Source organism: Scatophagus argus, chromosome 7, assembly GCF_020382885.2.
Source record: "Scatophagus argus isolate fScaArg1 chromosome 7, fScaArg1.pri, whole genome shotgun sequence".
In the NCBI taxonomy this organism is placed as follows: Eukaryota; Metazoa; Chordata; class Actinopteri; family Scatophagidae; genus Scatophagus; species Scatophagus argus.
Window position 1 is genome coordinate 18640351 of NC_058499.1, and position 25899 is coordinate 18666249.

Consider the following 25899-nt stretch of genomic DNA (forward strand, 5'->3'; position numbering starts at 1 on the left):
AACTGTCAGTAAAGTTCCTCCACTTCCTCCACTGCTGTCTGCTGCAATTGATTTTTTTGGCTGATAGTAGTATCAGCAGCTAAGCAGGAGAGATGCTCCATGGTGCGCTGGGATTTTATATGTGCAGGACACACACTTTTACTTTCTGAAATCTGATGGTTTCATATCACTGCTAACAGAGAAAGTCGTACCTAACAACTTCTCCAACACATCCTCCCTTCCTACCTTGCTTTAGATATCTCATCTCCCTTTGTCTCTCACCTGTGTCCACCTGCTTTCTTTTTGTCCCCCTTTCCCTACAACCCCTGTACAAATGCTGTGGTGGTTCCCTTTTCGGCTTGGCAGATTCTGCTTCCTGATTCTGAGCTAATAACAATCAATAGCGTTCAGCTCGGTGTGTCAGGTTGACGGAGGCACAATGAGGTCACAGCATTAAAGACGGATGAATGTAATCTGGTTTGTGGCCCAGCCATCTGCTGTAGTCAGCTGGTTGCTAACTGCAGGGCCAACCTTTATTATACAAAGGCCTCTACATGCCATTTAATCAGACAGCTTAAAACCACTGGGCTGTGGATAGAAAGAGGGAGTACCTACACACAGGCCATACCTGTAGGCAAGAATGCTGGGCTGAGGAGGAAGAGAGAGAGAGAAATTCTCCATTAAGAAGAAAGAGCAGTAACTCTTAAGCAGGATTAAACCGGTGGAAATGCAGAAGTAAGGGGAGGAATTAGGGCGATTACAGGAAAGCTGCAAAAAATGTGTTCCTCCAGCAAAACCAGATAGAATACGTTCTTTTCTTCACCGCATCTCGTAGACAGCTTGTCACCCAGAAGAACCAGAGTTCGCAGAGGCATCACTCATGACTTAAAGATGACCTATTTGAATGACTAAAATATCTGTTTTGCAAGCCTCTGTCAATGCACGTTTAAAAGCTGCCAACTACTGTAGGTCTTCCAGACTTGTTAATAAATGCCTTGTGATTAGAAGATCAAATAGGAGAAGTGAATTAGTCATTCCTCTGATCACAGCCTGTAGCAGGGGATGAGGAGAGCCTCATATGTCATACAAGATCTCACTGGAGAGAAGCAAGCAAAGGAAGAAAAGAAAGAAAACAGAGCAACATCCAAAGATCATGTGTGATGGACACCAATTGCCCTTCATCTAGCCTGACATTATTTAGCTAAAAACGCCATCTGAGTAATATCACCACACAATTTCCTCAAATTTGGAGGACCTCTCATTAACTGGCAGTCTGGAAATGCCATCTCCAATAACATATAATTTGCAGCGATGGCCTTTCTTTCCAATGACATTTGAAGACCAATAAAGGGAAATATATTTGGTAACGATCAGCATTATCTTGGTTTCACATCCCATTAGGTCTAAGCCAAGATAAACAAAATGTAATTTGACAAGAATGGAGAAACATGAAATACAGTTGCCATTCATTGGAACTAGTGTGAATGAGACTGACGTCCTACTAATGCAGACTCACTTGACTTCAGCCTTACTTTTCTTTCTCTTCCTGATTTCACAGGTGATGGGAAGGCGAAGCTGTGGAGTCAAGAAGCTCTCAATTTTAATTCCACTGGAGGGATCAGTTTTTCCCCAAAGTTAAGCTGGTAATATTTTGGAGATAAGACAGCAGACATATTTACTCGTGAAGGGTTGTGCCTCCGAGACCTGATCCACATCTGAGAAAGGATTGGCCGCTAAATGAATTCCTTTATCTGTCTGAGAGACTAAGTTTGAGAAATAACCTCAGAACAAAGGGAGAGAATTAGCCGATGTCTCGAGGGCCAGGCGACACAGAGACTTTGAATATATAAACAGATGAATCTATTAACAACGTGTCCTTGAAAACAGATAATCCTGTGGTCCTGCACAACACATTTGTGGAGCGATTTAATTGAACATGGAGAAGAATCTAGTCTGCTCACGGATACCAAGAATCTCCAGAGCTTTACATATCGTAACTGTTGTCACCATATAGACGTACACCTGACTCGAGCCTGTGCAGAGGTCATGGGAAATATGCTTGGGATCAATTACAGGGAGCCAACTGGTGGGGATTGGCCTGCATTTTTTGGTCTAACCTTTGACAGCTGGGTTAATGGTGGAACAAAATCATTAAAACTCCTGCACAAGAAGCAACCAAATATAAAAAGAAACTTGGATCCGCAGAAGCAACTGGAACATGAATATGTTTATCACACTAACACTTTTTACTCTTTTATTGCTTTGTGCGGTTGTGTGTGTGTGTGTGTGCGTGTGTGTGTGAGCTGTGTGAGTGAGCTCTGAAAACGTATGCCTCACAGGCTTGGAATTGTATGTACACACTATGGATAAGCTGTGGTGCAGTGACTGACTTCATAAAGAAAATGTTCCTGAGTTGAATGGAACAATAACAAACATAACTTGGAACATTCAGACATAACATGAGAAACAAAATTAACTTACCCTATCGGAGTACACGAAGAACAGGATGAGTAATATCAGCTCTGCCAGGAGAATTATCAGCAGGACAATGAAGAACTGTCAGACAGAGGTGTGAGAGCCTTGTTTAAAAAACTGCTATTGGCAATGTTCTAAATTCACCTTGGCATGCTGGTGAAAACGTGTTGAATATAAGTCTGAGACACTAGGCCTCTATTGTAGCAATTTGTGTCTGTGAGCCATTATACAACTGTAGATTATATACATGACAGCTTTATACATTTTATAATAAGCTCTGCATCTGTGATTTGTAGTCCTTTGACTCATACTTGACCCTAAAATTAAATATGTGGGCGCATGATTCCTTCTCTATGTGTGCATAGAAACATTAACAGTCAACTTGGGTTAAAAGAATAGTTCGACATTTTGTGAAATATGCTCATTTGCTCTCTGATGAGAGGAAGACTCTTGTATCTGTGTGGTAGATAGCATAGCTAAGTTTAGCATTAAGACAGAAAGCTATATATAAAAAAAAACCAACAAAAAACAAAATGCACCCACAACAGCTCTATAGCTCACTAATTGGCACATTATATCTTGTTTGTTTTATCTGTGCAAAACCCACAATATAAAAATGGCACATTGTGGTTTTATGCTGGGTTATGTGCTGGAATCGAGTCTCTGCTGGCTGAGTGTCAGCCTTGCTGATTGTGACAACAAGCCTCTAGGAAGCTACTTTGTCCGACCAAGGAATAGTCAGACATTTAAATGAACAAGATATAAGCTGGTAGACAGATTTTTTTGCCTTTGAACAGAGCCAGGTTTCCCCTCTTTCCTCTGTTCTAAGCTAAGCTAACTGGCTGCTGTTAGTAGCTTCATATTACAGGCATGAGAGTCAAATCGATCTTCTCGTCAAGTAAACAAATAAGTGCAATTTGTTAAATGTTGAACTATTCATTTAAGGTTACAGCCGGTCGATCTCAGTTTGTGAGCAGAATACATAGCAACCAGGATTTCCCATTAATAGAATAAAGCAACGTACAATGAAAAACAGTCAAACAGGATAAAGAAAGAGAAAAAGCAAGATGAAGGAGGACGTGGGAGTGACAGACGGAGGAAAGAAAGGAGGAATCCATGTGCTGAAGGGTTTGTGAACGTGTGAAAGGAGGGGAAGAGGGTTTTATACCTCCCTCGATTAATTTCCAACGCAGGCTTGCGTCTCATCTATTATTCTCCCTTCCCTACTTGACTCCTCTTCGACTCAGTATTTACCAAGCTCTTCTGTGCAGCATGGGAAGAAGAAGCCAAACCTAGATCTTAGAAAACCCCACTAATTCGCTCTCATTTGGGAGGTAGGGGGTAGGCTATTATTTGTGTCACGGCCCAAATGAAATAGTTCAGACAGTTTGCTGATATCTGGGTTGCCAGTTTAGTGTATCACTGTTGTGCCTTCACAGTTGGTTTGTCACATTTTCCTGGTGGTGAAAGTTTAAGGGACAGCTTCAGTACACTAAATTGGTGGTGCTCTGATGGCTCTGCGTGAAAATATGTGTGTATGTCTTCACATGCATACACAGCTTGTGGGCGTATGTTCTCATTTGCTGGCATTTCAAGGCTTTAAAGCACTGACATCTCAGCCAGATATTTCCGTGTTTCTCTCCCACTTTGTTTTTTTTTTTTTTTTTTTTTTGATTTGTCTCAGTAAACACTTTTTGGCAGCAAAAAAGAGAGACTGAAAATTTACTGCAAAGGCTGTCTAAGCTTTGAATATACCTAATCCAGAGAGAGCTGTCCACAGAGTAACTTCAGAGATAATATGTCAAGGTAGACGCTCAGATCTGTTTGCTCAGGAAGATCTAAACCCACTCTGATGTTTCCTCGTCCTGGATCCCTCCACGCCCCCTTCCATCCCCACCCTTGGGTTTACTAAGCCGGACCAACAAGAAAAACAACAGCAACAACTGGAGGATCCCTTTGCACTAAACAAAATCATTGTGGCCAAATATAAAATCCTGCTACACACAGATGTAGCAAGAGACATAATGAGAAACGTCTGAACTTGATTTTTCAGTCTCTCTTTTTCCTTATTCCAGCTGTCCTCCTCAACCCCTTCACCTCCTCCTTCCTGCACTCCATTCTCTAACTCTCTCTGCTTCACAGTTGTCAGGCAGGTGAAGGAAGCCATGTCGAACGCTGAGGATTTGGTGGGGCTTTTGACTGATGCAAGAGCTTCAAGGGATTGAGCTGTTTGTGATGTTAAGTACCCAGAGCCCTAACTTCTCTTCTCATTTAAAGTTAAGCTAAGTTTCTATACATGAAAGTTCTTTTTTTTTTTTTTTTAGCTCAGATCCATGAAAACCTCATTCCATTGGGTGAACTTTTATAATTAACTTGTCCTTAAGATAAAACAGTTGTACAACTTTGGGCAAACAGTGCAACGTCAAGACAGAGGAGTCTTTGTAACGAATAATAGAATATTCTCAGTGTGCTATGTACATGCAATAACTCAACCACGTTGGAGACACAAAAGGCCTCCTGACTGACAGCTCTTTCACTGGGCTGTGACCAAAGCCATGGAAATGACATGAGTGCGTTGGTGTTAATTTGCAGAAAGGGAGAATCCCACAGCTCTGCTCTAATTTTCTTTTGTGAGCCCCCGAGGTTTGATACAATGCACACTGAACTCCTCCTGTCAGTTGTCTACCTCCGCTGAGGTTCCGGCTGGAAAACAAATACAGATATGCTGCTGAATTCTCACTGGCCTGTGAACAGCATGTGTAGGAGTATAAACACATATGTGAGTGGCTGTCTCCACAAGACACTTCTGCCAATATTTGCATGGGTGATACAGGGGATGTGAGGGAAGAAAAAAAAAAACATCCAAAGAGAGAACAAGTAAGAGAAGAGCTCCATTTGTGCTTGGATAAATGTCTACGTGTGTCTTATGTAGAAAGGGTCATTGCATAGGTATTTAGATTTAACTCACGCTCAGAAGCAGGCACTTGTTCTCCTTGATGGCACCCAGGCAACCGAGAAAACCCGTTACCATGACGATGGCGCCGATGCCGATGACCATGTTGGCAGCTGACAGCGAGGGGAATGAGGGCGAGAAAGTGGCGAAGCTGCCCTGAGACACAGAGAGCCAGATGCCCACGCCTAGCAGCCCACAGCCACATAACTGCAAGGAAAAAGATAAGACAGATGACAAGGTGAGAAAACAAACAGCAAATAAGCCACTACTTTTTAAGGGCTGGCTACAAATATGATCAACAAGCAAGTCCCCCCCGACTCCCCACCCCTCGACAAACATTGCTCATACTGACAGACCTTCAAAAAGTAATCTACAGAGTAAGGTTAGCTCTGAATGAACACAAATCCCAACTCAAAAAGTCCAGTGCAACAGGCTCAGTTTCCCTCTGACTGCCTGGGGAATTGTCCATGCAGTCATCCATCACTAAACCCAGACAAGAGAGTTTACCCCAATTACAGCCATAATAAGCCAATAACAGCTCTGCAAGAGATTAGAGCAAAAAAAAAAATGGACTTAGGCCATGCTGGGGTTGCATGTTTGAGCTGATTATGTTAAATCCAGAACAAACACAGATGTAATTACTACCCTCCCCTAAAATGAAAACTTCCAAGCTTTCCAAAACTCCGTGCAGTAGACTTGAACTTCACCTAGAGGGAGCAATTCCATTATTCCTCCCTGCCACCATGCCAGGGTCCCACTGATGTGAGTGAGGTATGCAATGTGAGTCCATTGATACAAGAAAGTGTTTGTGAAAGGGTTCGAATAGAAAAGTGGAGTGTCCCACCTGCTGATGTGTTGGTCCATTTATCAAAGATAAGAGCCATGCAACACTCAATGAAATACAGGTGAGGAGTTAAGTGATGACATTTTTGCTGGCACCTAATAGAATGAAATACATAAGGCAAGCTTGCCATGCATAAAAAAAAAATCCCAAACGAGGTAAAATATGGAAAGGCGCCATGGTAAATCATCACGCCACCGCCATTTCTATCCTTCTATTCACATCACTACCCTCCTCATTTCTCATCTTTTCACTGCTGTTCCTTAACACTTTAATGCTTGTCAGCAATATGTGCATACAAACACATACTGAGGCACACATTCTTATGCAGTCCACACGCGTGCGCACGCACACACACACACACACAGTCATCAGGTAGGAATTATAAATAAATCAACAGTTTCCTTTTTCTCCTTCAAAATTAAATAATTAATTTACCACTAAGCACTAATTTTCTTGAGCTGACAAAGTTTAACTGACAAATAGCAGAACTGATAATAAACCTGCAAATGGGCTGCAGCAATTTCACAACAAACAGGTGTGGCTTCACTTTGACTAATGGCGCAAGGCCATCGATCAGCCCTGCTGAACTGCAGGCAAAGTGACTTAAAGCACATTACAAGCCCACCAAAAGGCTCTCTAGGAGATGTTAAGTGATGATGTGTAAGAGAAACTTTCCAGTTTCAGATGCAAGCCTGATGAGGCGGTGAGAGATGTCTCAGGTCTAATGAGTCCCACAGGATGAGTAGATACATAAACTGGGTTCAGTCAAACTCCTCTCAGACATTCTCATTAACCTGCGACCTTTGAGGCGTAAGATGTAACTTTGTGCAGGCTCACCTGATGAGAATGATTGAGCTTGTTTACAGAAACGCACTCAGGTGAATGAATGATACACATGCTCTTCTAAGGACCTCTAAGAAACCACTGGACTTAATTAAAAGTGAGAAACCAGGACGTCAATGATCCGGAATACACAAGACTGCTCAAATTCCAGCACTGCCTGGGGGGAGGGGTGAATCTGAGCAAGATCTGAGGGTGGAAAAAAAAGTCAAAAGTGAGGTATTTGCTGGGAGGCACCTGCTGGCCCTTTGTGCTTTCCTGATTAAAACAGGAGGCTAAAACACCTTTTGAAAATGCTGCTAAAGGTCATGTCCCTATGCAGAGTGGCTAATATATGGAATCATGGTTGGCACTCAGATCAGATTATAAAGAGTGTTAGGAAGGCAGCAGGAGAAGAACAGTAAGCTTAAGAGGCCAGATAGATGGTGTAGATTTACAGCTAGTGAGGGGAGCACTGGGAGGTTTAAGAGTCCAGGTGGGGAGGGATACAGTGACTTAATTGTGTTTAATGCCCAGTGAAGGGAGCTTGTCCAAGTGTGTCGCTCTCTTAAGTGACTATAAAACCACCCAACCCCCTGCTCAGTCTGTCTGATCTGGGCCTACCAGACTAATCTCAGCCCTGCTTCTACTACCACTATGACTACTACAACAACAAGCTGTTGTCAGACCTCGGTGTCAGTGCCACAGGAAATACCCTGATGTAAGCTCTGATCTCTTTGCTTAGCTGACCTTGATGTGTGCATCTGAGCTTGACCTCAAGCCTGTCCGCTGAGCTCCTTATCTACTTTTAATTGTTGGTTGGTCGTATTGGTTGTGATATCCCATCTGTGGGGGGAAGACCAAGGAGTCCGCAAACATTGGACAGGCGTGTAAACAGTCACAGAGAAGGCCTGCTATTCAGGCAGTAATTGTTATCACATCAATCAAAATGGGAGATGCTGCAGGGGTATGATTAACATTTGGGTTGAAGGAATAAATTGGCCTATTACCATACGTTCTAGGGATGTGGAAATATAAAAATAACAGCTTGCAGAATAATGTTTCCACTCACTTGTGGTGTGACTGATGCAATGCAAGTCAGTACACCAACTGACGGAATTACTTTTTCTGATCTAAGATCAGCACTCACGCTTATATGATCTGCTAGCCACCTTACACAATGTAGAGCCATACAAAGAACACTACCATGGGGGGTCACTATATATGCTTTATGACTGAGTGTGATATACACCAATTGTCTGTGCAGATAGAAACAACCAGCATGCACAGGGCTGTTACTCTCCTTCATGATGCATGTATACAACTTTGCAAGCTTTGGACACACTTTTAAACAACTGCGGTTGACACGTGACAGCTTGCCACATCCACAACTGTTTCACTTTTAACAAGCTTCAATGAAAGACTGAATCTTTTAGCGCTCTAGATATTTTTAGTCTCGTTGATATTTGCATGCATACATGCAGAGCAGAGATGCTTCCCTCCTATTTTATCGTTGTGAAGGTCACTTTCGTATTTGAGGCTGAATGGAACATATCTTCCTGCTGTGATAATGAAAACAGTCTTTGCAGTCTGGAATACTAAACTCTCCACTCTTACCACTGAATAGAGTTCATAAAGTTAACAGTACTTCTGACAGGAGGGGAGGATGCTGGGTATGTGTAATTGTGGTTGATACACAGGATTTTTTTGATAGATGAAAAGGAATGAGAGCAGACTGAGAGAATATGTGACCTGTAGTTTGAGAGCACCTCCATGACAAGACAGAATTGCGTCTCGTGTCGAAATGTCATTAGTAGAAAAAGTGATACTGGGAGCCCAGTAGAGAGAAGTGAGGTAGAGCAACATTAACTTTCTGTTGGAGGAAATTGAAGGACATGAGATGTGTCTCTGTCTTGCTGGATGAATGGGCCTCTACTGTTTGTGGCACCTGTAACAAGCTCAGAGTGAAAATAATTGCAATAACACTGTGTGAAGCAACTGTGAGGACACTTTCCAAACAGGAAGGAGAGGTGAAAGGGGTCAGCCATAAGGTGTGTGAAAGATAGAAAGTGAATTGAAGCCAGAAAGATTGGATGCACACGTGAGGTGTGTATAAGAGGAAGAGAGAAGAAGCTTAGAGGGACAGAAGAAAAAGAAAATAGAGGCTGACCCTTCATCCGAGTGGCTGGCTCAGAGAATTATCAGTTGCTGTGATAACTGGATCAGTGACACGAAGCCACCTGACACAGGGCACCGTTTCAGTCTCCCTACGAGGAAAAGGGCTCTGAGAGTGGAATGGGCAGTGTGTTTGCGTGTGGAGGTGGGGGTGAGGGTGAGGGGTGTCACATCCTGTTGTAAAGAATGACAGCTTTTGTCAAATTACTGCTGTCCTCTGTGGCTGCACTCATCACACATCACTCTATGCTCCTGTGAACGATTCTGTAAAGTTTGAGTGAGTGATGAGTGTGTGTGTGTGTGTGTGTGTGTGTGTGCGTGGCTGTGAGCAAACTGAAAGTGCACGTTGAGCAAATTATTGATCTTTTTCATAGGAAAAAAAAAATCCTCTGTAGATATTTGCTGTGCCATAATGAAAACCAACCCTTTCTTTAAGTAATTAGGAAGTACTTCTACCATTACAGCACAATAACACATAAAACTGGGGAAAATGCCGACGTAACTGCACTGCTTGAGGATGAAGCCACTTCACTTTATGATCCCCCCTGCCCTTTACTGAAACGCCTTTTTTTTATTGGGAAAAAAAAAAAACTTACAGCACATTGATTTTGCACTGAAATGAAGACGGAGGATATTCACCTCAGATAAAATTTTTCATTTCTCACCATGAGACCTCAAGCCTGTGATTCATGTTAACCATACAAGCAGTTACCATATAAGCAGTAAATAGCCGGCCAACTGCGAGAGGGAAACCGAATCACAGAACGACATGCATAAGAAAACAACAAACAGCAGTGGAAAAAAAAAAACAAAACTAAAAGTAAAGACAAGCTATTTGTGTTTTCTACCCAGCAAGGGGAAAAGGTCTTCTCTGAGGCATGCTGTGAAAGAAAAAGGAGTCATTTTGAGAGTTGGCTCTCCAGAGAGAGAGTTTGTGTGTGCCAGTCAAAGATTTCTTTAGCATTTATATAATATATAATATCTAAAGTATTTTTACTGTCTTTATCCTCCATGGTGGCCACACAAAAGCAAACAAAACAAAAACTCAGACACAGAAGAGCAGCTTATTTCTTATTTTTCAGATTATTGCTGTTTTTTTTTTACTGGGTTGTTCTTTGAGTCATCTTGTCCTTTTTCACAAACCTTAAGAAACCTTCTTCTTTAATTATTTTATCATTACTAGCCAATTCCAGGAAAAAGAGCATTTTCATCTTTTTCTTATTAAAGTTCAGTCTCCCAACACAGAAGCTGATAGCTGTATTTGCTCACACACAGTTCTCTAAGAGGAGTGATTCAATATAGACATCAATAGAGGCAATTTATGAATAAAAAAAAAGACTTGTCGGGATGGACATTTCTCAATAAAGAACGTTGTTATAGATGGAAATTAATCAATAACCCTTCCACTCTGAGACCCATGTGTTTCACTGCATCCCTTTGCACAATATTTCGTTTCAGATTTGCCCTACTCTTTCATTTGCACTACTCTTTCATTTTCACAATACTGCAATACTGCTGTAAATATCGCCATCCCTGCCACTGTTTATATGTTTTTTATCCTGGTTGTTTTAATATTTATATAGTGTTGTTTTATATTTATAGTATTATGTATTTTGTAGGTTATTGGGCTTATACCGGGACCAGGGAAACTAATTCGTTCCACCTCATGTTTCTACATGTGTGAAATGACAATAAAGCTCCTTGAATCCTTGAATATTTATCCCGACGATGGCAGACAAGTGAAGCTGTACATATAAAGCTTTCCAATAAAACTCACCAGCGCTCTCTATGCAGACTTCCTATGGGCATCCTAGTTATTCCCCAGTGAATAGTGTACAGCCAATGTGAGTTGTATAACAAGTAAATTATTCACACCGTCTGTAATAGTGGCTTAGGGAAACAGTGCTTTCAGGCTCAGAATAAACACTGCATGAATTCAAAGGGCTGGGACAGATGTGGAGCGTAAGATTAAAAAACTATATCTGCCTGGTTAAAATTTCATTCACCCACTGGAGTCCTGGTGGATTCACACAATGCGAGAGATTAGCTAGAAAATCACTCTGACTGATAGACCAACCGATAACACAGCATGCCACTTTCGACAAACACTTTTATTTGGGGACAACTGAGCTTTTATGGGGTCAAGTACATTGACTTTCAGCATCATACACACATGGCACAGACAAAAAGATTTCTCTTGCCAATTCTCTGATTTGTTTTCATAGAGGTGGAGGAGTTCCCAACTGTCCATCACATGCTTAGTCAAGCATCTACACTGGTGCAGTTCTGTAGTGGTTCTGGTTGAGTGCCTTAGTTGGACACTTTGGGGAGGGACCGTTGATTACCCTGTTTAGGGGTCTTCGGTGATGCACATTATCAATGATGCAAGACTTGATATGTCTCCCTCCCTTTCCATCTCTCTCTCTCTCTCTCTCTCTCTTTTTTGAGAAGAGCTGAAAAGCCTCTTTAGCACAAAGTGACTCTAAATCAATCGCGCCAGAAAGGATTAAAGACAGACAAGCGTTTCTGTGCCTGTCCAGACCTATCCCTGCTGTCTTCACTGACACATCCACACTCTTTCACACCTGACAGCAGCCTCTACTCTTGGAGGACATGACACAAAAAGAGAGAAAGGAAGGACAATGGCAAGAGAAATGCTATTAGACATCCATGACTAATTCTGCTGTTGGATCTCTACCATCCCAACAAGACTCTTCAATCAGCCTAAGAACCTACTGGCACTTCAATTATGCATTGCGAACAAGTAGGAGAGCACCAGGAAGGAGAAAGTCATCCCATGATTGGGGCCAGACAGCGAGGATGCTCAGCTTGTCAAAGTCAGTCAGAGAGAGTGAGAGCGTGGATGGAGACTGGAAGAGATGCAGAGGGAAATGGGGCCTGCAAGCCAAGTGCGGAGTACAAAGCACAGAGCCAAAGACCAAAGCCCTGGTCCAAATACAGACAAACACTGCCACAGGAGAGCAAAGCTCCTTTACCTCTTCAAGCTTGGGATGCGGGATGGCTGCAGGGATGGCAGCCGCCCTGTCTTACCAATATCTTTTCCTAGTCAGCTCAGAACCAATACCTCAGTTCTTCAAAAACATGAAGGATTATAAAAATCCCAGTGATGTTCTAATGAGGACAATGAGATATAAATACATAAACGGAGCTGATAACAGAGGGAGACGTTCCCGCACTAGGCCCTAATTAAATGTGAATATTGCAGCTTGCTGTTGACATCAAAGGTACTTATAAAGCTATCTTACAAGGCATTTGAGCACAATAAAAAGTCAAAGTGTTAAAATAAAATAAATATATAAAAACAAATATCTATTTACATGAAGCCAGTGCCTTTTCATGACTGCCTGTTTTCCTCTACATAAACTACCTCGTCTGTAGAGGCACACAAACATTTGTCTCGTATATAAATATATATATCTCACTCTGGACTGCCAGTGTAGCCATGCTGAAAATCCTCAGAGGGAGGCAGACCATTGGACAGTCTACCACTGAGTTTCACCAGTTGAAGGGCTTAATGAGTATGCTGGCTCAGCTGTGGTAGAGCATGGCCAGAGACTTGTGTAGAGCCTTGACTAGTTTCCTGCATAGTACCTGGAGCACAGGACCAAAGGGCTCAAGGAAATGGGAAATCCCAAATGTATTATATAGAGGCTATAGTGTGCTGTAAGTAAAAAGTGGAAGCCAGAGTGTTGACCTCAGCACATTTCTCTGCTGCTTGTCACCCCCTGCAGCATCAAAATGAACTCAAGCTCAGTGTCACTGTGCAGGGCAACACCTATATGGACTTCTATGAAGGCATCTGCTGCAGAGAGTAGCATATGCTTGATACACCCACATCTCTCCACTTGCATCCCGGTTTCAAAAACACAAATATAACAACCTCCACTAACAAAAACAATTGCAGCATCATTTATTTTTCCTAACAGGCATAGGGACTTTGTGGGATGAGCTAAGGTGACCTCGTCGATATGTTGCAGTCTGAGCAAAACACGTCATTACAAATGTATTTCAAGTGTCTGACAATTGCTGGCCTAAAATGATGTGAAAAGCAACCCTAGGATTTCTCCCTGCAAAGGAGAGAAGCATTCAGGCAACAGAACCACATTGTTATGGTTTTATTTACAGACTGCCTGACCTTGTGGAACAACAGACAGGCTGCTGGGTTCACTGTGAGCTGTTAGGGGAGAAAGGTGATATTAAGTGTGCATGTACGTGTGCATGCAGATGTGTGTGTGTGTGTGTGTGCTTGTGTAGGATGGTTTATTATCTCATATAATTTTGAAAAAGCAGGAAGGGGGCACATGACCTTGCTACAGGGCCAGTCTAAGTACTGCACAACCCACCAAGATCTGACCCCCTGCCGCACTTGGAACACAATATCCATTAGAGACACTGGCGCAAGCACATGGTCTAACATTTCACCACAATGTGATGAAGGCTTATCCACGCTCCTAATGAACAGGAAGGATTTAATTTGCCAAAGGGTGTGGTGGCTGGAACCCAAAATGAATATGAGGGGGTGAAGCGAAGCCTTGCAAAAACGATTCGTGTCTATTCACTATTTGTGCTTTCAGATGGTTTGCAGAGGGGTGGAACAAATTTTTTAACAAAGTCATAAGAGTAAAATTGTGAACATCTAAGCATATGTTTATTCCTGGAGCAGCGGTATTGTGAATGGAAACACTCCTGTTATGCAATGCGAGGCATTATGCATCCCTGGAGGCACAGAAGGAAGATGAAGATGCAAAATATGCACATCAGCTTAAGTGAAAACCAGAGCGCCAGGCGGATGCCTAGCAAGAAAAGAAAAGAAAAAGATTGAAAGACATATAATCAATAGTCACTCTGCTTGCCATGCCAGAGGGTACATGACTCTTTCCCTGCACTTATTGCGTAAAGGGTTTTTAATACCCTTTCTCCTCATATAGTAAATTATTCACCACATTTTTAAAGACAGAACTAAGGGAGACACTGTAGAGGGAGAGGTTAGCTCATGTTATTACACCCTTTCTTATGAGGTGATAAAGTAGCCTGACTGAGGCTTTCATTATTGGACCCGTCCCTTGTCCCCTCATTTCTCCCCCTGTTGCTTCTTTTCATGCTGTAAGAAACAGTTCTTTTTTTACTCTTTTCTACCCAAGCATGGTGCAGCACACCCTATAATTCTTGGCATAATTCATGCGGCATTATGACAGAAAAAAATGAATATTTTTCAAACTGGTATAAAGGAATTCTACAGAACACAGCATCTCCCTCCTTGTTTTCTCTTCCCTCAAGTGTCGAGTTTACAACAGCCCAAATCCTGAAAAAGTGACCCTATTCCATGGCTGGGTGCCAAACAACTGACTTCATTTTGGAGATAATGAACTTGGTGTGTGAGAGAACACAGAGTGAAAACAAGACCTTACATTAACCAATACAGAGAGCCATTCTGTATTCATGGAGGTGTGCCTGTGGGCACCGCTTGAATGTTGATGATGCTCTGCCTGCATCTGATCCTATTCCAGAGGGGAACAGGGTGGAACTGATTCTATTTCACCTTTGGCATGGCAACCAGAGCACCTGAGTCTTGTCTGAAGGCTAAAACCCTGCTCATCCATCATTATGAAAACCTTCAACTGATTCGAGACTGACAGGTAAAAAGAAAAAAGCGATTGACGCATGACAGATCCTTGACAGTTGTAGCATTAACAGAAATGACATTCTTGAAATCCTGAAAAAAATGTAAAAAGAAAAAAAAAAAAAAAGAAAAAAAGTCAGACATGTAAGTTTTATGTGCTTTAAATTTCATCCTCCTGCCACATGGTGTCCCAGTCAGCGTCCCCTGTGGTTGTCTCCCTCTACACCTCTCTCGAAGTGAGAATTAGGAGGTATTTTGTGGTTCTCGGGCTCAGTGAGGATATGAAACTTTTCATGGTGGGCTTCCTGAAGAAATGACCTTAAGTCAGCGCTTGAGAGAAGTAAAATCTTTCTGACAGTTTCCACTCAACACATACATACACACACTCATGCCACAAACCAGTGTGAACATAACACAACAATCTCCCACTCCACCACCAACAAATACACACACTAGCTTTTGATGGTGTAAAGGTCAGATTTTAGTGGCAGTTTGATGGCACAGAAAAGCTTCCTTGACTGGCTCTGGCCCTGGTCCTCTCTTTTCCTATCAACCCCTGAACGGCTCATTGAAGGCGCCTTTACAGTTGACATGCTAATTAGTGCAGAAAGCAAATGGACTGTGTAACTACTCTTTTCTGGTCAGCCAACCCCTGAATTCCCATCAACCTCTCATCTCCACTGGACCGCACAAAGGGACATATCACTAAATAATAGAAGGGCATCAATCCCTGTATTAATATTGTGATACAATCACAGATGTATTATTCACTGCAACACACCTCGTGCTGTAAGAGGAGCTGAGGACAGAGAAAAATCATGGAGAAGGAGATTAAATGAGGCTTCATTCAGGCTGTAGTGCTGCACTGAGGAGGCTGTAATACGACTCCATCTGTGACCTCCACTGGACAGTCATCAAGCCACATCACCCCCCTCAACTCCACCCTGAGTAAATGCTGAGTAAGTACATAAAAGATATGTGGTTGTAAGCACCAATAAAATAAAACTAAACTGCTCTTTAGAAACAACAGAGTATTCTTGTTTTCAGAGGACATAGTGTCTAGCGTGGATGACAAAGTGAAAAGGAACATTCTGATCAATGCCCATTCAATGTTGGAATAAATCAACACTCTGGACTAGATCTGCATTAAAGTCTGTCAGAGGTAAAACAAAAAAATACCCTATGAACTTTCCTCGAGCTTGTCATAGTAACCCTTTCAACATCATATATCATATACATCCTGAGTGAGTGTGTGAAAGATAAGGAGCCTGCTTCATGCCAGAGCAATCCGATAAGTCTTGGTCAGCTGGTGGAGAGCAGGGTGGGGTTTCAGGTGTTTCAGTTGGTGCTCTAATGTACACACTATGTGCAACAACAGTAAAGCCACACACTCTGCTGACTCCCCACACCCCACGTTTGAATTTTTTAATCACACTTGTCTAAAAAAATTCCCTGTAGTGATGGTTAATCTGAAATGAAAAGTCATGAACAGTCTTTCAATGACAACTTAAATCACCTTATTTTATAGTACTGATACTGGGAGTACTGGTCTCTTATTTTTGCCATTGCTGTATATGTTTCTCACATTTCATTGGAGTTTTTTGTTTAGTCAAACAAAAAAAGAACATACTTTTTGCATTCATCATAATCCTTGAAGCACTGTATTAAAATCAGACATTTCTATTCACCAAAAGCTTTTGTCACTTATCAATGTATGACCAGGCTTTGAGTTTCAGAATGAATAACTACAAACTGTATTTCCCAAAAGTTTCTTTGTTTAAAATCTAATGAATCACAAGCCGTTATCACAGGTCCAGATTTCTCCAGCTAGAATCTGAGACTTCCACATCCACATTTTCATTAGATCCTGCTTTGACTACTGTAACTCACTTTATTACTGTATCACTCAGTACAAGCTGGCTTAACTTCAGCAGGTTCAAAATGCTGCAGCAAGACTACTCACAAAATCCAGTCAAAATGTTCACATAAAGCCTATTTTAGCATCCCTTTACTGGTTACCTGTGTGTTTAAGAATGGATTTGAAATTTTCTGATGATAACTTTTAAAGCGAGTCTGGGGCTGGTACCTGATTATATCACCAGTTTACCAACCCCTTACGAGTCTGACTGCAGACTGAGATCCACTGGCAGAGGCCTCTTATGGAATGACCTGCCAGGGGAAATCAGGCAGGCTAGTTCTCATTCTGCTTTCAATTCTCCTGTAAAATTACATTGAAAAAAAAAAAAAATCTTTTAAGGTCGCTCTCCTGAATTGTTAATCTTATTATTACTGTATAAATTCTGCTTTTTATTTGGTCATTTCTCTTGTTTTTATGTCTTTGTAATCCACCTTGTACCTCGTTTTTAAAAAGTGCGATGGAATGTCTTCCCAGCGAAAAGAGACCCTTCATTAAAAAATCATGAGCTCAATCACAGTAGACCATATTGTTAAAATCAATGTATACTGTGGACTGAATAATTTAAATTTCACAGTTTAACATGCACAAGGCCATGTGTGTGCAAATGTGCTGATTGCATGTGTGTGTGTATTTCACTTTCCAGTTGCCACTAGTGACCTCCAGTCAGAGCTTTCTAGCGCCTGCAGTGGGGGCTGCTCTGTCATCAGACACGAGTTCAAAGACAAAGCTAACAGGGAGATTAGTTTCAACAGAATATTGTGTGTAATTTCTGTACGTGATTGCCACACCAACACACTGGCTGTTAGCCTGGTCTCGAGCCAAAGCGTGAGTCACACCCTGGAAAGAGTTGTTGAGGGCCCTCAAATATGAAATATGTCAATCCTAAGAGCCTTTAACTGTTCCTCTTCTAATTCTGTTTGAATACCTCAATAACAACATAATCACAGAACCACTTGTAAGGAAGACTGTTTAAAATCAAGTCAGGAAAAAGGCTAGAACCAGGTTTAGAAAAGAAGCAGTGGGATCAAACATTTTCAATACAAACTCATCAAATATGGAAAAGTTTCAATCAAGTCCTAGACACGGTATCCCAATTTTGTCTCTAAAATTCCCTTTTATCTATATTTATAGCACATACTGCAAAGCAAGAGAAATACACTTTCATTTACTAGTTGAAAGTTGATTATTCAAGCAAAGGGGGTTTTTCGAGATAAGACGCCACGAGATTAGATGAGATGATTTTGTTTACTCAGCTTCAAAAGTTGTGATGAACACAGGGTGAGCGACTCTCGTGTGGGTAAAAGCATGACGGCAAATGGGATTTCACACAGGCGGACAAACCTCAACAAATACAAAAACAAAAAAAAAAACCAAAAAACAAAAAACAAAAAAAAGCAAACATAAAAACTAACAAACAAAAAAAAGCCAAAAACATGATTATGGGGTAACATGACAAGATACAAATCCTTTACAAATGTCTCATTTGCCTCAAATCAGTTTTCTATCCTGTGTGTGTGAGAGAGATAGAGAGAAACAACACCAATACCAATGAAATGGAAAAAAGTTCTAGTTTAGAGTTTTTTTTCCTTTGGATTATAGACGCAATCTTTGCCTAAACTGAACCTTGTTGAGTGACAGGGCTGCTGAACAGGAAAGTGCCATTCCTATAGTGTATTTCTCATGCTCTCAGAACCTCCACCCCTTTCATTTTCTGGTGTTGGGCCTGTAGCGTTGGTATGCAGAGGTGAGGGTTCACGTAGGAGAATTTCAGGAGAGGTCATTTTTAAGTGTTACTTCTCATGTAGGAGCATGGCAGCTAATCTTCAGATCAATTTACTGTTTATTCTCTACTCTTTGTGCATGTGTGTGTGTCTGAATGTGCAAAAATCCCTTTCAGCCCCTCCTGCTTCCTAGAATAGAGAGATGTATGTCACTATCAGAGTGTGTTACATGCCTCTCTGGCTGCTTTTGTTAACAGTGTCCTCGTGGGAACACAGTGGCCCCCCTGGATAATTTAGAGACCTGCCAAGCACGCCTGTGGTCCAGGTCAGTGTTAAGGGGCAAAGCTGGGTCAGGTCCCCGGAAAGGAAAATGACACAAGTAAGCAAAAACTTACCATATTGTTTCCTGTCAAGTAAAGTTCTTCTTGTGCAATGACATCCAGTCATTTAAATGCAAAGTGAACGGGGAGGAGAAGCTGCAGGCTGTAGGTTTTATGTGGGAGTTGACAGCTGACGGGCTCATCATTTGTTGAGAGTCCCTTCAGAATAGCAGTTATAAATAAATACCTGGAGTACAGCCTGTGAGTTTGGAGGAGTTGGGAAACAGTTATTTTCTCCTCACATCCAAAAAAGGTACATTGAGCTCTAAGAGATGCTAACCTATGTTATTAAACTGAGTCAGACAAAGAGGTTAGTAAGATTTGTTTAAGGAATGCAGTGTTCACAGGGGCGTTCAAAGGACATGTTGACTGCTGCAATACTTGGTTTTCCACCTTGATTTTCAAAAGGGGTTATTTCCAAGGATCCGCTACCATTAAATCTATCTCGGCTAAGGTAGCAAGGACACAACCATATGGAAATGAAAGGAGACATAAGCTAAACTACAGAGAGCAACTAAACAGATGTAGTAATTATCCCAGATGTCAACTGGGCAGCCATCTTGCATTAAACCTCAAAATGTATTTAAAAAGTTGGTGTGGATACACTTCAGTAAAGTTTCATAATTAGGTTGGTTGTATTGTTTTAATAAAATGGCTTTGAGCTGTGTTGTCTTAATTATCTGATATTTCTTCAGCCAGACACTGTAAAGAGAGTGGGTAGAAGGCTTTTGTCAGGCAGCAGATCAACATCTATACAAAGGGGGAACATTTATAATTAAATTGTACAATAAAACCAGAATACATAAAGAAACTTTTTATTGTGTCCTTGAATGTAGTTTTGAAAATCTAATGAATTAGAAGTTATGTTGATATGAATATTCATGATGGATATATTATCACATTTTGGAGGGAGGCTGGCTTCCCTCAAGTAGTTTATTTCTCTCACAATCATTGTGGTTACAGTTTAAATTTTTGGTTGCATTGATTACATTAAAATCACAGTGGTAATGTACTTAATCAAAACTAACTCTAAGTGAAAGACTGAAAAGGAGGCAGGCTGATTACAAGCAGCAAACGTTTTACAATTTTTTTAAGAACAGTTGCTTTATGCTTTTCTTCACTGATTATCTTCTTAAATTTCAAGTAGACTTGCTTGCATTGCTACCAAAAGCGGCCTAATGATGACTGTCTGCATTTGTCACATCAACGGGATCGGGAGAAAAGTAATGGTTCTAATAAGGAAAAGGTAAGGATGATCACAGTGGTAGTTTTTGGTTGTAGTTGAAGAGCAAAGAAATTAGCATGTGAAAATTGAGCTGAGCCATGTCGTCTGCCTCTATCCAGTATAGTTGGCTGTTTGCCAGCGTTTCAACAGGAGGACCTGAAGTGCCACTCATCACAGAGAGCATTAGGTCTACATGCCGGGTCAGTAAAACCACAAGTCCCTCTGGCCCATATAATGCAGTAAGGTCAGCTGAAGTCCAACCAGCCGCTTAGCTGATTGAGGTGGTTATATATAGATAGCACTGGCAAGCTAACTCATACAAGGGACCAGACTGAGGCTCTGTCACAAGGCCTGCCGTGATTTAGTGCAAGATCTTTATTCTAAAACCAGCCAATGGCGTAATGGGGCCACCCTTTTCCATGATACAAACCAGAACAACATTTCCCTTGTGGCTTAAAGGGATAAAGTGAATCAATTCAGTATAAATGGCGAATTATGAGAAATTAATTGTGGATGCACTAGGGGAGGGAAGTGGAGAGTTTAAGAGACAGATCTCAAAAGCAGGGCAGTAGGGGGCATGACCAGGAGGTTTCTGTGATCCAAAGGGAGCATGCCTGTGGGATTCAGGGTACATGATCTGAATAGCCCAGTATTTTGGAAGATGTTAATGTGAGTGAGGCTATGCAGTGTATGTGAGCAGAGGGTTTTCAGTGGAGAGGGGCTGTGTGACCACCTTTCCAATGCCACAGGCAAAGTGAATATTACTCAGACCAAGGCAGCAAAGTGATATTCTGGATTTGTACATGTTCTTATCCCTGTCATCAAAATGTATTGACTGATGGCAGAAGCGGCAATCACAAAATGCAGAAATTGAAAAAAAAAAAAATTAAATCAAGTCAGGAAGGTAACTCAATAACATATGTTGCAGAGTAACATATCTCTCTATCTTCCTAATGTCAGCTTAGGTTAGCCACCATAAGCTGATGGTCATACCAGATGAAGGAAGGATGTGGCAACAAAGTTGGAACAGGGATTGGTTTAGATGAATTTAACTTTTCAAATGTGTGTACAGAACAGCAGATGTCCAGTCATAGTGACACAAACTGATCAACAATCCTCTGAGCATGTTTCCTCTGAACGTCTACCACATATTTGACACGCTCTGTCCTCTTTACACAATATAACCAACTTTACTTTTCGTTCTCTCTGGTCCTGACTCAGAAAGACCCTCAAAGACTGGGTCTGCTTTATAATTGGTTGTCACATACTGTTAACACAATCCCTCAACAGATTTGGAATTCTTCAAGAAAATGTTAAATCAGCAACTCTGTAAAGTGATGATGTTTCACACACCTCTCTTTTAGCCCCAAAACCTATTTTGTTAATTCAGAATTTGGCTTGTCTGCCATTTTGAAGCTAATGTTGGTGGAACCATTTTCAGTTTTTTTGGTGCTTATGTTGTGTTGGTATTTCTTTGTTGTGTTTTTCCTATGTTAAAGCATCTTAATAACATTAATAATTAATGTCACTGTAATTTGCTCAGTATATAATCTCCGGTGCTAATTTACAACTAATTTTTGTCCAGCTGGTATATTGGCTGTTGAGGACAAATAAATACACAAGCCACAAATATTTCAGTGGTCAAATGCATATGAATAATATGAAATGAAACTTCCTTACGTTTTCAATTTGACCACACCTTTAAAGTTTTCAAATCAAACTACGATCAAATGAAAAGTGTGTAGTTAATCTTTTATTAATGTTCTATGGTTAATGTAGTCATTAAAATTAACATAAAACACTTGATTTGATCTCTCATTTTTTCTGCATAAAACAACCCAGATATGTTATATGCACCATAATTAAAATGTTATGGATGTAGAAGTTCATAAAAAAAAGTTCATGAAAAGTTCCTTTTATGAATACATGAAAGTTAGACGTGAAAAAAAAAGATGTGTACCTTTTAATGCACGTAAGCACTCTTGATTTTCTCTGTCCTGAAGTGGAAAAAATGTTTTTAGGCTCACATAATGTGACAAGATGATGCACTGACATTGTGCAAAAGTTTTAGGCAGGTGTGAAAAAATGCTGTAAACTAAGAATGCTTTCAAAAATGGAAGTGTTAATAGTTTATTTTCATCAATTAACAAAATGCAGTGAATGAACAGAAGAAAAATCTAAAATCAAATTAATATTTGGTGTGACCACCCTTTGCCTTCTTAACAGCATCAGTTCTTCTCGGTACACTTGCAGTTTTTGAAGGAACTTGGCAGGTAGTTCCAAACATCTTGGAGACCTAACCACAGATCTTCTGTAGGCGTCCTCAGATCCCTCTGTCTCTTCATGTAATCCCAGACAGACTCGATGATGTTGAGATCAGGGCTCTGTGGGGGCCATACCATCACTTACAGGACTTCTTGTTCTTCTTTACACTGAAGATGGTTCTTAATGACATTGGCTGTATGTCTGGGGTTGTTGTCCTGCTGCAGAATAAATTTGGTGTCAGTCATACGCCTCCCTGATGGTATTGCATGATGGATAAGTATCTGCCTGTATTTCTCAGCATTGAGGACACCATTAATCCTGACCAAATTTCCAACTCCATTTGCAGAAATGCAGCCCCAAACTTGCAAGGAACCTCCACCATGCTTCACTGTTGCCTGCAGACACTCATTAATGTCCCGCTCTCCAGCCCTTCGGTGAACAAACTGCCTTCTACAGCCATATATTTCAGTTTTTGACTCATCACTCCAGAGCACCTGCTGCCATTTTTCTGCACCCCAGTTTCTGTGTTTTTGTGCATATTTGAGTTGCTTGGCCTTGTTTTCATGTTGGAGGTATGGCTTTTTGGCTGCAACTCTTCCCTGAAGACCACTTGTGCCCAGGCTTCTCTGGACAGTAGATAGGTGTACCTGGGTCCCACTGGTTTGTGCCAGTTCTGAGCTGATAGCCCTGTTGGACATCTTACGATTTTGAAGGGAAATAAGATTGATGCGTTTTTCATCTGCTGCTCTAAGTTTCCTTGGCCGACCACTGTGTCTACGATCCTCAACGTTGCCCGTTTCTTTGTGCTTCTTCAAAAGAGCTTGAACAGCACATCTTGAAACCCCAGTCTGCTTTGAAATCTTTGTGTGGGCGAGACCTTGGTGATGCAGTATAAAGACCTTGTGTCTTGTTGCTGTCTTGTCATGGCGTTTCTGTTTCTGTTAATGACTGTGTTTCAACCTACATATGAAATTGATGATCATTAGCACCTGTTTGGTATAATTGGTTGATCATACACCTGACTACAATCTATAATCTGCTTAAAACTGTTAAAACAGTACTATATATATATATATATATATATATATGTACTGCACTTAAGTCACAAGGGAATCAGAAGGGGATTCTTGTTTCTTTCTGACTGATGGGCTTCCTTATAATAAAAATGGAAAGACATCATTAAGCTTGATCTTCAGACTCCAGGCACACACTCATCACTTGTAAATGAGTGTGGAAAAGAAACTCCATTCATGCATAACTCATGAAAATGAAAACAGAAACAGAGGAACTAGTGAAGACTTTAGACAGGCTGTAATTGTTTTCTCAGCCATTCAAATAAAGCAAGAATCAGCCATGGATGAGAAGACACCAAACATCTCTAACATTAATTTTTAAGTCCATTACACACGATATGCTGAACCACAATGGGCACAAACACAGAGACGCAAAACTTTGTTAAGTGTGTAAAATGGATAAATAGACATCTAGATAATCAATGAAGGAATAATATAGCAAATGTGTGTGAGGGTCATGTAAACTGTATACTGCAGAAGGACTTACAAAGCAACAGAGGAAGTGGAGGAGAGGTGTATTTCTCTAAATGTCAGGGCTGATTAATTAGATTACTTGACATCTGTCATCCATGCTGCTCATAGTTAGCTTAGTAAACAGACTTCCAGTAGTAATCCCTGTTAGCTGAGCACAAATAGGAGGGCTAAAGGAAATGAAGACCTTCATGGCAGCAAGCCAAAAGATTGTGTAGATGTGACTCGAGAATTTAGACAGACTGAATGAATGGACCTCTTACACTGACACTGATCGCCACTAATTAAAAGCTAAGACTTTACCTTAGATTTTTAATTTGAATTGAGCATAACTGGGTATGCCTCATGGAGAAAAAAGTGAAAGGCTCTGACCTTTTTTTATTCCTTTCATCTGATGTTTAGAGCAGCATTCAGGCTTTGTGTCCACATCCTCCCTGGATAAGTCCTTAAGTGTGAGTGCTACTGGAAGGCAAATCAGGGTATTACTGTACATGACAAAGTGGTTGAAAACCCTCTGTGAATAACTACTTTTATATGTCAGTTGACTGATAGGGCAAAAGGCAGCCTTTTATGTTGTGAAGGTTTCACATGTGGCAGATGGCCTCTAGTCAGAATGAATAAAGATGAGAAAGAGAGTGAAGTTTCAGTGAGGGGGAGGAAAACTCAATTGATTTGTTTTGAAAAGAAAGGTTCCATCTGAAGGCCAGAGAGTACATTTTTGTAATTATGCCTTTTCTGTTAGCTTCTCACAAAATGTGCATTTCCAGACAGCTAATTTCTCAATAAAACTTTTAAGTAAGCAAAACACATTTTTAACGTGATCAAAATAGAACAAATTAAATGACCTTTTCCCATGTTCTCTGGGATCTCTGACACCAAAATTCAAAAAGTCAGAGATCCTGGCATGATGAATCTTTTATTTGTTGTCTTTTCAAACCAAATACCAAACCTACTCTGCTCTCTCCACAGAAACATGCACAGAAAAATGTTTAATCGTTACAAAGCAAAAGCATAGAGCACAAAACAATCTCAAAACGGCACAATGAGAATGCTAATTTTACAAAGAAGAGCTGATCTGCTGTACTTTGCTCAGCAAGAAACATAAGAACTGGAGCTGAAAGACTGCAGAGGAAACGACTGATTTGACCTCTTTGGTAAATTATGAAAAAATAATGCTTAATTAAGTTGAGTGCTTCTACGCTATTTTCCCCAGCAGCCTCACCCTGCTTTCCTTTATCCCAAGTCACAAAATCACTTCTCTAAAGGCAATAATCACATCATTCTGCAGAGCTCTCCATTATGATCCTCCTCGAAAGGTTAAACTGCATCCCCTGTGTCACCTCACGAGAGGGCTTCAATAATGATGGAGCAGGCCTTTCAAATTATCTGATCGTCTCTGTGGTCTTGGCGTGGCCAATCCCATGTAATCTAGCATGAACTCAACACGGGCAGAAAGGCTTTTAAATCAGTGCCCCGTTGACTAAGTGGGAGAAAGACAGAAAAGTCAAAAGAGACAATAAAAGAGTCGGAAAGAAATAAAACTGTGTGCCTGAGGTTTAGAGTGATGTCACAAAGAGGTCTCATTAAATCAGATCAATATGAGATTGGCTGTTTGTTTTTTCACCAAAAACACAGCAAGACAGAAATGGAAACTGCCTTCTAAGTTTTTTTTTTAAAAATTGCCAGAACATTACTGCTCATTTTACTGGGAGCTGTTTTACACCCGTTAAAATACAAGAAGCTAAGTAAATGTTTGCTAATACAGCTGAAAGCATATTTAAAAGAAACATCAAATTATCAACATCTGCAGTGGGAAAGATATTGCTGAATTAATTGTTATCCTTAAACATCATCCTTATGCATTACTGGCGTTGTCTTTTGAGCAGTTTCATTTAATTCCTTCAAAGTGAACAATGAAACATAAATATAACAGTACTGTTCCAGTAGTGTTAAAAAAAAA

General features: G+C 40.8%; 1 protein-coding gene across 6 annotated transcripts in view; it reads right to left on the bottom strand.

The window, feature by feature from the left end:
• Positions 1-25899, bottom strand: part of tspan9a (tetraspanin 9a) — a 154445-nt gene that overhangs the window by 12819 nt on the left and 115727 nt on the right. For all 6 annotated transcript variants that reach the window (XM_046395302.1, XM_046395301.1, XM_046395298.1 and 3 more), the window contains 2 exons: positions 5423-5614; positions 2461-2535 (listed from right to left, as the gene is read on the bottom strand). In XM_046395302.1, the coding sequence (XP_046251258.1) occupies positions 2461-2535; positions 5423-5614 (267 nt within the window). The remainder of the gene's footprint in view (positions 1-2460; positions 2536-5422; positions 5615-25899) is intronic.